Source organism: Venustampulla echinocandica, assembly GCF_003357145.1.
Source record: "Venustampulla echinocandica strain BP 5553 chromosome Unknown scaffold_6, whole genome shotgun sequence".
NCBI classification, from domain to species: domain Eukaryota; kingdom Fungi; phylum Ascomycota; class Leotiomycetes; order Helotiales; family Pleuroascaceae; genus Venustampulla; species Venustampulla echinocandica.
Window position 1 is genome coordinate 786,016 of NW_022474211.1, and position 11,954 is coordinate 797,969.

At 47.2% G+C, this 11,954-nt stretch overlaps 1 protein-coding gene across 1 annotated transcript; it reads right to left on the bottom strand.

Moving 5' to 3' along the window:
* Window positions 1-1,374: 1,374 nt before the first annotated feature.
* BP5553_07674 (uncharacterized protein) lies at window positions 1,375-2,379 on the bottom strand (the record flags this gene model as incomplete). The annotated part of the gene is made up of 1 exon (XM_032016297.1): window positions 1,375-2,379. One exon carries the CDS (start codon window positions 2,377-2,379, stop codon window positions 1,375-1,377), a length of 1,005 nt encoding a protein of 334 aa, XP_031867528.1.
* Between the last annotated feature and the right edge of the window lie 9,575 nt (window positions 2,380-11,954).

Sequence of the window (11,954 nt, forward strand, 5' to 3'; positions counted from 1 at the left end):
CATTTGCACGGTTCTATTTTACGGAATATGATACCATGGGCTTTGATGATTTACGCTATCGTTGGGAGGAAGCGTAGCATGTTAATGTATGATATTGGGTATATGGCTGGTTTTAGTCATTGTAGGATAGGACGGTTTTTTGCATGTTAGCGTTAGCGTTGTTTTGGGTAGTTTTTACCCGCAGTGAACCGAATTATTTTTGATACCAAGCCTGATATATATATAAATATTTTGAGGTCTCAGATTTAAGTTTCATATGTCTTGCAAGTAAGTGCCTGTTCTTCCACCTCTTTGCCTAATACGGGGGGTAAATGGATACAATATTGACAATAAAAATCACCCNCCCCCCCCAAAAAAATACAACAGCAGGTATTCGCTGGTAGCCATCCCCAACTACTAATCTGCCGATCGGAGGCTTTCTTAGTTTAATAGTTCGATCGGTGCTATTCAGCCTAGCGGGTGAGCCTCGCCGCCCTTACCCTCCATTTACATGACTTGAATACTTCAATTTTGGTGAGATATTCGCGCGACCAGGTGAGTGGGTGAGTCGGTGAGGAATGTGGGCGGTATAAAAGGCCAGTTTCCCACTTTCAGTAGCACATTTCACGGTCCTCTATGTACAACTTGATTGAATTTTTTTAAACTATCTACTATAGTAGGATGGAAGACCCATGCCCCCCCCGAAGAGCGGCTTGCTCTAGTACAGAAGTGAGGCTTTTCTGCACAGAGTATATCTAATCGACGAGACTTATTAAGTACGACTGAACAATCCCCTCTCGCTAGCGCTACTGAACAAAGACACGAGGATGTAAGAGAGGTGTGGCAAGAGTATATATAGATTGTTATTTTGTAGAGGTTAATCAATAAAGATATTAAGTACCTTGCTATAGTGGGGCTAAAAATAGAGGCATTACTACGACCTAATACTGCGATTTATAATATTACGCTTTATTACAGTGTTAGACTAAGCCATTCAAGGTTGCGTTTAGAGTGGGAGATTGTCGGGTACAAATTAATCCTGCTACTGCGTCTAGCCCTTATGACGTAGCTATATCTTCTCCGCTCTCTTTTAAGTTGTGCATCCTTCTCTCCCCTGGTCACTTGCAACAAGCCCAAGGATGGCCTGAGAAATGACAGAGCAGCGAGCTCCTTCGAAATCCAAAGGGTAAGGTTCACTGACGGTTCCTTTTGGCATGGCAGAAGGCAAATATATAGAATAGCTCATCTACCTTCATTTATTACTCATGGTGATCTCCAAAAACCCCGCGACGGTAATTAGAAGAGGTGCGATTCTGTGCCTCATGAATAATAAATACACTCACCGCACAAGCAATCGACGTTCAGTCTTTATCGACGCTATCCAACTCGCTGCCTCTATGCCTCCGGCCCCTCAAATATTCCTCCAGCCCACCGACGTTGCATATACTCTGTTATGGAATCTTTGGTATGTTCATACTGTCGCTCCACCCACACCTTCCAATCCCAATCGATCCATGGTTTCAATTCTTCGGGCGGGACAATCCAGCGTAGTAACGGTGAGATCGGAACTCTAGGAAGCGAGCCCTGCTCCCGATCTGGATACTTAGAGCGACTGGTCCATGCCGATCCGAAGTCCACGACAACGACTTTTTCATCACGATTAGACTCCTCGGAGACAACTAGTATGTTACGAGGATGGATATCGCGGTCGTTTATATCGCGGTTATACAGAGCCGTCTCAGAATCGATAATTGATTTCATGATCGCTTGGCGTTCCGATTTCTTGAAATTCGAGGGGCTCAGGTGGTCCATAGAGAGTCCTGGTACTATTTCCATGAGAATTAATCTAACCTCGCGGGTATACGTCTGGCTGACAGGTAGTGATAACGTGAATGATCCGTAGAATTTCGGTATGACGCTTCCCTGAAGATCCGCAACCTTCTTATAGACTGCACACTCACGCGTATGCGCACGATAGACGGCGAGAAATGGGTCTACGTCGTCTTGCTCGTGATCGAAATAAAGCGGGTCATACAGCTTGGCTAATAGGTTCATATCGGGCAGCAAGCCGTTGGTTGATGTTAGCACTCTAACAGCAAGTAGCTGTGCAGCATGCCCATCCCCTGCCCGGACTAACCTGACTATTTCTAACTCTGTGACACCAGAGTCGAGTCCACCCCTGGGACCTAGTACAGGAGGGTGTAGCAGGCAACGTTGAACTGGATCGATGAAATCCCTCTCATGACGTCTGTCATTTTCTAAGAAGGCGCTAAAACGATTTCTCGGAGGTGGCGGAGGTATGTGGGGACGAACCTGAAGCTGCTTGCCAACAGTGAAAGGAAAATCAGGTTTTGGAATGTTGAATCTCGTGTTGTAGCTGTCTGATATACTGTATGTCATTTTCGAGTCGTCACTTTTATAGCTACTCCTGCTGTTTCGCTTTCTTTCTCCTTTTCGATGGCCCAACGGTGGTGGCGACAATGATGGTGACTACCTAAGTAGGTAAGAAAATGGGAAGCACCTAGGAAACAAAGGTATATATGGTTGTAACAACAAACTCGATCCTAGGGGAAAAAACGGGTGTGAGCCGATTTTATTGTAAAATATACTAGCCCCTAGACTATGTAGTTGCTAAAAGGTTAGATGATGCAGCCCAAAATCCGGAATTGCCGCAACAAAGTCTAAACTGCTTACCTACGTAAACATGTATGATATTGGCAGGTAGGTAGTGAGAGATGTATGTACCTTTGGCGAGTATGATTATGAAGAACGTTGGTATGAAAATTCACTCCGAGCAAGATCTTGAGGAATTGCCGTCGTCATTTTAACAATATTGTTGCGGGTAGATAGTAAATTATAAATAGGTATATAACCTCATATGGGCCAATTTTAAAACTTGGTATACGGCATTGTTATATTGCTACAAGATTAGCGTTCCGTTTAATATCTGCAATTACTGACATGGCTTAGGAGGTGGCAATGGAGAATAAGTCAAGTAGCTTCAAGTTATTCTTTGGTATAGTTTTGATATCTTGACTGTCTTAACATATTTCGTTGATCTATGTTATACTAGGGCAATGTAGGAGGGGTGGTAAGCGCTCTTCCCATCACTACACAAACTAGAACCTACAAAGAGCCGTTGTATTTTGGCTATAGCCTTAGAATCTCGATAAACCCTATGCCTCAGTCTACCAGTTTACATAGCTATCAATAGGTCGCAGTAACTATCCCACTCAAAATGCCTTCACACCTCACATCTTTTCTACCCTATAAGCCGGCACCGGGAATTCTATTACCCTACTAGGTGGTCAGCCTATATAACCTCGCTACCAGCTCCCACTGGTATATATATCCAAAATAAACAAACCCCACTTAACGACAACCTAGCTTTAAGATACTCCCTACGAGTATCACACGACACTCATATCGGAGAGAAATATAACTAAGTCTAGCGACAACTACGAAGCAGAGATTAATTGGCTGTGGACAATGAACTCTTTTGCTATTTTCGTCTTTCGGTAATTTTTTAGGAATTAAAAAGAGAAAGGTAAATTAATAATTTTATTTTTTGGGAATCAGCAATTTCGCGCCGCTAAAGGGAAAGAAATACATGTGGGCCAGATATTAACCCATATAATTTGAGAACAGCTAGTGAATTCATGTAAAATAGATATAAAATAGCTTCGATAGCATTCTTGACCTTTGCAGTGAGTTCACTTTCAAAAAAATCATACCACATGAAGACCCCTATAGAAGTGTACATGATAGATTGGAAGATGAAACTATTGCAATACTACCTTCGACGTCAGATTTGCCAGCGTTGTTGATATTAAATAGGTGCCGAGCTCTTGTATACTTTATATACCGTAATATTTAGTAGTACATACAAATCTAAATACCGTATGGGCACATTGAGGTATAACCAAATCAAGTAATCAATAATATCCTCAATCGCATCTATCTTTTAATAATATGAACTACGTTGGCAGGGGTTGAAATGAGTAGAGTAGAGTAGAGTAACGGGTACTTACTCTACTCTACCCGGAGTTACTCACAGTAACTGAGTAATTCATTAAACCACTGCAGGTCGGTATACATCCCTTCTAGCTATTGATTATAGTAACACCCTACATTCTTCCTAGAGCACAACTAGCAACAGATGCTCCGCGTAATGTAATTAATAGCGGCCGATAATCGCCTCCATACTGTCATTGGACGAGAGAATATTCGTAACCTCTAAATAAGCTCACCCATCCTCTGCACTTTTCAAAGTGAAGGTGCATATCTGGTTACGACTGCATATTTTATGGAGAAGGGTGGCTAAGGATTGCAGATTCACCTCACTCAGATACTCAAGGAGTTGGGTATATTGACACTGGAAAACTGTCTCTCGTATTGTGTATTAAGAAATAACATATAAAGCTTAGGGGAGAGAGTAAATTATAATTTTAATTATTCAAGTTCTATAGTATCTGCTACGTAGAAATACACTTATCTGGCATAAATTGATAATAATGTTTTAATTCGGTATTTTAACGAATTACTCAGTCACTCCGAGTAACTCTGTAACGACTATTACATTACTCTGCTCTACTTTACTCATTTCAAGCACTGTTTTAATTTCAAGCATCGTTCCCACTCAACCATATATACTAATATATATATAGTTATTATGAACTGCTAGGAAAAGGACATGATTAACATATCAAACGCTCAAGATAAAGATAAAAACTACAAAGTTTTCGTGTGATTGACAGAGAGACTATTACCCGTCCCTATGCTGGAATTGGCCGAGGATATTGCAATTGCATCAGCTCAGGAATTATAGCCCTGGACTATTCGGTACATCAAAATGGTTGCTCCAGGCGGTTCAAGTACACAATGATATAAATTTTTATTCTAACGTATATGGCATCCCATCTTAGATACTTTGCACATTGCCATCAAGATTTGCCATCAAGATTCAAGCATCACTTGAAAGCTAGATCAATGAGCTTATAATTTTGTAAATAGGAGTAGAATGTGAGGGGGAAATGAATTGGACATGTTCCATTTAGGATGTCTGCAATAGCAGAATATTGAAAAGAAAAATTAATCCTGTGAGCGGTGCTTCTAAAGTGAGATGCAACTCCAAAACTTTGGCATTACTTAAGACGCACTAGATATGAAGTATTCCTATGATAACCACTGAAGATGACTACGATAGACCAAAGCAGTATTCCGCAAAGAAGGTTTATATACAACCCATTTTACACAATAGCACCCGAAGAGTACACAAAAAGAGACAACAAGACACGTGCGCCCACAAAACTAGCCACAGAGGAGCTTGCCTTTGTTCTTCTTGTGGGGAAATTGTCGGATAATTCTATAGGTAGATCAATCACGGAGGTCAAATAGAGCTCTACAATTCCAATATCACTTGAAAGTTGGGCGGCACAGGCAGATCCATTACATGCTCTATTACATATAATAATTGGGCAGACTTCCTTCAAACCCCATCCTCACCCTCCATGGCGACACAATGTCCTAGATGACGAAAGTAGACTTCTAGCAATCGAGTGGGTGGTCATCTACTCTGTACCTCTGTACAGAGCAGGACTGCCATTTGTCACCGTGTCATCGTCGATTCGATGACTAACAAAATCGTAACGGTTTTATTACGAATGGCAAGAAAAGCACTGTTGTCGTCCGAGAGGGCTGGCGGCGGAAAAGAAAAGTGACACCCGGGTCATCAGCCGTCCGGCATTGCGACATGAAACCAAACCGATTCAGGAAAACACCCCCCATCTAGACCGTCTCATGAAGCTTGATACTGATGGACCTGGTGGATTTCTTGACCGACGAGTAATGAAACCTGAGAAATAACAAAGCAGAAATGTGGGTCCTGAATAACATCATTTTATTAGTCCGCCACAGCTGAGGCAGCATATTGCACACCACTCAAAAGCCCAGCACGTTTTCTTCTTTTCTCAAAAGGCAGACACAGTGACAGGTCTCCTGCAGTATACATAATGGCGGCAGCCATTACTGTATGGACGCCATGTAAAACTGTGATAGTGATAGTGGTGCTCCTAACTGTAGCTGAGATTGCGATGTGCCAGGTCGCCGAAGCTAAACGAGTATCAGAACGCGCATCAAATTACTACATCGGGATGGGGTCATAACAAAACCACCCATTTTGGGCCATTTTGCAAATTTTCTTCCCGTGGTGTGCTTCGGGATAGAAGTGCTGCTTTGCTTTTTTGGCCGGCTCCCGAGCCGGTATCTACTTCCGCAAAAGAAGCAATTATGGTACTGCAAAAATGAGGGCAGAGGATCGCCTGCACCTACTATTGTGGCGTAAATTAGATCTTCGTTTTTTGAGAGCCGTTATCCCAAATTTTCTGGCCACAAATTAGAACTGCCGGGGGAGAGACATCGCTTCAACAGGAAGCCGTTGAGGTGAACTGCTTCCCATGTTGGTTTACAACCGGCGACTGCCTCCGTAACGGGTGCCTAGTGACAAGGGAACGTTTGGACATGAGTATTCCGAGGCTCCGGTCAAACAACCTCTGGTACAGTGGTACTGCACCTCCTCTAGAAAGCCTAAAAATAGCCACGTGTAAAGCATGCGGACTCATGTGCATCGCTGTACTGCTCCACTTTGTATGCTTGAAAAGTCCTTATGCTTTGATATATGTGCTGGGTTGCAATAACATATGTAATCCTGAAGCAAACTATGATCTAGGGAATGGGCCATTTAGCCCAATTGACTTCCAAGATCCGCTTCTGGTGATGTGGAGGTGCTGTCAACATTGACTCCAGTGGCAAACCTAAAACTCTTGTGCCGACCGAGTAGCTCTCTGGTTTAGCCCTGGCCCGCTCAATTTTCAAATATGGTACGGCCTAGATTGGTGCCTAGCACAAAATATTAATATTGGGCGCTTGGCAGATTTGCCCGTCATTTCAATCATCCACGGTAGGTAAAGATCTACCACGACCCTGATGGCCTGGTAACGAGTGCCGAAGTACGTAGGTACATAAACAATTTGATGGCATGAACTACGCCCCATCGCGAGGATGTGATTTATGCGTCGGCATAATCAAACACTGTTTCCCCCACTATTGTAATCGTTATCAGGGCCTTCGGTCCCTGCCGACGTATCAACTTGAACTTGGGGCAGAGACCAGACCTTGCCTTCCCCTGGGGGGGTGAAACCTTCTCGAAGGCCTATCAACAAGGACCGGGACCAGCCTAGCTCGGGGAGCAGGCACTTAATTGGTATGACTTCCGTTTCCACCCTCCGGGGATCGGAGGGGCCGCTCTCCGGGGAGATTATTAGAACCTAGCAGGAGTAGGGACGAGGCCCGAAGACTTTCGAGCTTCGATTGATAGATCTGTCTTCATCCGGAATTCGGGCGGGAAGCTAGTTGCTAGATTCCCGAAAAATGAGGGGTGGCCGGCAATGAGATGATGCTACGGTTCCCTGATCCCGATGAAGCTGTAATGTGTGGGGTGGAAGTGGTTTCTGGCGTTGTCTATTGTTGCTGTCGGTTTGTACAAAACCGTCTTGAAAAGTGCCGCACAGCTAACTCCGGCCGATCCTGGATTCGGCCAAACTCTAATAACGTAAGCGGTATTGATATTTCCATACCAAACCCTTGGACTTCATGCAGGCCCGGAAACGAAGGCTGGAATTTGACTGACGACGCCAATCTCATGGCCCAGTGGGTATTGATAGCAGAAAGCCCTATTTCTGTACCTCTTAACCCGGGTCTTCGGTTTCAACGAGATGGATCTCCGTAGAAAGATAACTTGCCATTTGTATGAGTTTGTAGTGCACGGAAGTTGTGTGTCAGGAAAGAGAATTTTCGACAGCTTGGGTCGATGCTCCATGCCTTCGTCGGTAATGAGCCGTGGATGGACATCAAGGTTCCAAACTACTACTCTGTACGTACTGTACCTAGGACCTAGGTACCACGTTACCAACGTATGGGAGTAGCGAGAACGTACCATTACGGCCAAATTCCCATTGGCTTCTCTTCCAACGTGGCCTAGGCTGGAGGCTGGATAGGACTAGGTCTGGCAAGGTGTTCGTTCTGTTTAGACCACGTGTGGATAGTCAGCTACTGAAAGACTGCAGGAATGGGTTCGCACACGTTCCCCGGCTCGCCTCTCCACCACCCGTGCTTCCTCATGTTGCTGTGCTGGGCTGCGATATTGAGATGATCCGGTACGTCGGGACGACCTCATTTACTCTATCTAAGACATTCTTGGAGCCAGCAGTCCGGCGCTCGCAGCCTTCTTCCACTAATCAAGCCACTACTCTTGAACGGGACATGTCACAGTGTTCTTGGGGAGTTCATCCCGGGTCCGCGGGCGGGGTGCACTAGACAATCCCGCTATGACTTGAAATGGCCCGCAAAAGATTTGCTCGGAGCTTCAAATTTTGGGGCCACTTCTAATCGATACGAGATCGGCGGGAAGAAGCGACAACACCATTCGAGGCGGTGCGGTGCTTCGCACGTCAATATTCTTCGTGGCCTCACCGTGCGAGGGCGATGGTGTCTTGGTGCTCCTCGAGGCACACATTCCTGCACCCATTTTGTTCGCTGAAGAGAAGCAGTTACTTCGTACTTATGCCCCATTGCAGGGCCGCCGTACTATCGTAGGCCTGTGTGACGTCCAGCAAGCTGCCAACCCGTAGTACAGACTGTCCAGTACCTGCATTGTTCCTGCAGGACTTCCTCGTACAAGGTAGGCCCCGAATGAGAAACGGCCTGGAGCAGGGACTCGACGCCCGTTTCCACTGGACCGGAGGGACCACAAATCACGTATGGCCGATAAAGACGTGCTGTTATTACTCGAGCACTACTGTAATTGCTGTGCCGTGCTCGGGCTCCAGCCAAGAACAGGGTCGCGGGGTTGCCAGCCTGTTCTCCACGCGACCACGGCCTATTAGTATCTGGACGGCTTGTATGGCACGACTCCAACCAGCTACTGGGAAGAACCAGCGGGTGGATGTGGAGTAGCTCCGAGGTGAGTGTGGGACAGACTTGACACCAACGACACGCTATGGCGACGATGAAACACTGGACTTCAAGGCTTCGGTTGTGTGAACTTGTTTCGATGCAGTCGACTTCAAGTCCTCAAATGGGGACTCTTCTAGAAGTCCGCCACAGGCTCCAGAGGGTCTCGTCAACACACACCATGGGAGAAAGGATGCAGCGCTCCGTACGAAAGCTAATCCACGAAATTAGTTAGCACCTGCCACATTGGTGCATAATGTGCATAAGGTAAGTTACGAAGTCGCCTACCTCGTGGTGTGATTCTTTAAAGCAGCGACGCCCGTCGCCTACCTACTCGTGCTCAGCGCTCCGATCTATGTTTAGCTCTCTCGCTGGCGTCTCGACAAGTTGGAACTTGGCACCCACACGCACCCACACTCGCAATCTGATGAATTGGAGTCTTCGAGGCTTCGCGCGCCTTGCTCACATGTGTCATTATTATATCGTCACCAGTGGGTGGTTATGGCTGTCAGCCCACATCCAGTTCCAAGGCAACGCGAGACTACTCCGTAAACACGGTGGACCGCTGCTCCACCATGTACTTCGTAAGAAGCAAAAGTAGCGTGTGGGTGAAGAAAATGTGACAATTTACCCGGGTGGGTGTGGATGTGGGTGTGAGTGTGGTGTGATGAATTATTTCTGTTCCACCTCGTACTCTACGAGGATAGGGCGAATCGCGAGTTTCTGACATACACGGCCGCTCGTAACACAATAACGGCGTCATGACAATGCGCCCTCATTTGCTGACCTGGTGCAGCCGGATTTCCATATTGGTCTCAGGAACAGTATTAACCACGGCAAAACTGCACGGGCTGGGACCGCATGTTGGACGCATGTTGGACGCACGTTTCGGGTTGCTATCTGGTATCGTCGCTATCGATAGATAGCCTTGCCCATGCATCTTATCACCGGTACCCATTTTTCGTGCTATTACAAGTATCGTAGACATGTGGGATTTATTTTGGACGGACGCTGCTGCCGACCAGGTGTCTGGAGCCGGTCTTGGTCAGAATGGCAATTGTTCTTTGGAAGCCATTGCAAATTGCCCCCCCGAGCATACTGGTATCTAAGAAAGGGTTGAGAGATGAGATGAGCTGCGAAGGATCACTGTGTAACTTTCTTCGCGCCAAATTACCATGCCAGCTGTATTATTCCTTCGTAAGGATACCTTGGACAAGGAATCAGCAACGGCAGCTTTTGTAGAGGCACCGTATTTTCAAACCTAGGAAATAATGGGTTTCGATACGCTGCCCCAACGGCTGTTTTGGTTTAATGGATCACGCAGCTCACCCGAATGGGGAATGACGTTCCCGTACCTGCAGCTAGCCTTCTGAGAGGCTATAATTCCGTGCCTGCATTTGCCCTCATGAGTGTACACTAGGTGCGACGTGAAGATCTCGACAGGATATGATTGGCATCATTACTCGTGGCAACATTCTTTGTTTGGCCTGCTATCGCGCGGATCTCTTCTGTCACGGCGTCACCATCGTCCATATCGACTGGGTCCAAAGTTTCAGGTGAGGGCTCAAGCCGTCGATTACGATGCTCAATGGCGGGTCAAAACTCGATAGGAAGGCAGACATGACGAGGTTGTCGTCACACGACCGACGTACAGAATGCTTCGAGGCTTTTGATACGTTGCGGCCATTCGAAAACTTTGGCTACCAAAGGCAACACTTGGATAACTGCATTCCCACCTGTGCACTATATTTCTAAGGCTGTCCAATACGCGTGTTGGAGGGGTGCTAAACAGTGTGAGTGGCTCTGGTGGTGTCTCGCGTCTCGCTCCAAGTCACCTCTCTGCGGCGCATATCGAATAGGATCGCGGAGAGCAGAAGATTTTTCTTTCGCCTCCCGCTCATGTCCTCTGTGCGGATGCATTCACACATGCTCGTTGAGCGGGCTGTGTGATTCAGAGAGTCGGGTTATCCGAACTTGAAGTCGGTCTGGCTGCAGACCAGAGAACAAATGAGCGGAGGGTGATTCAAGACGTGGGCTGCAGGCGCTCGCGGTGCCGCCGCCGCCATATCGACAAATGTGGTGTTGTATGAGGAGGCATCACCGAATTATGACCACACGAGAGTACGTACAACTGAGGCTGGTAGGCAGTTCGTTGTTTTCACTCGTTGCTTCGGAGGTAGCCAGCTGCGGTCGTCGAAGGCGATTATTGATGCTCCTCGGCCACCTCTGGAGACTCCATCCATACAAAGAGAGGAGTGAGTGGCCACCAAGCCTTCAGGACGACCCACGCCGAGGCTTGATCCTCAGCCACAGGCACGCAAAGCACACCGATCGCACCTGTCCTTCAATAGTTCATTATTGCCCGCCAGCCGTGCCCAAGAGGCTATCGTCTCTCAGACACCGTCCGGTGGGCAGTGCGGGCGCTGCTGCGATTGATAGTCGCGCTTCTGCGGCGCGGGGACGAGGGCTGTGTATGGATTGTGGATAATCGTGGTATGTAATAATGCACGACTGTTCGAATAGCAGCGTTCGCTGGACGTCGGGCTTATGCATGCACATTATCGCTCCATGCATTTCGGCCGTCCAAGAGCAGCGCAGTCGCCGCTCTGAGGGCCCCGTACGAAGTGGTCGTTGCGGTTGCAGCTGTATCGTAGCGGTGGATTCAGTGAAATCAGTGGATGGGCGACGGCGCTGGAGGCCATCGATCCCGGGCAGGCTGATCCAACCACGGCAACCAGCGTCCCACCCGGAGTCCACTGGAGTCTGGCGAGCCAGCGATGGGCCAACTCCCGAGCAGCCAGCAAGCCAGCAAGCCAGCAGGAGCAGCGAGTTGATGCTATCATGCTGCAGAGTGCAGAGTAGCGTCCAACACGGAGGAGGAGACTAGGATCAGCAGTCCCCCGGACGCAGCAGCTGGAATTAGAAAGAAAAAAGATGGGCACTTACTGTAATGTACCTTCGTACGG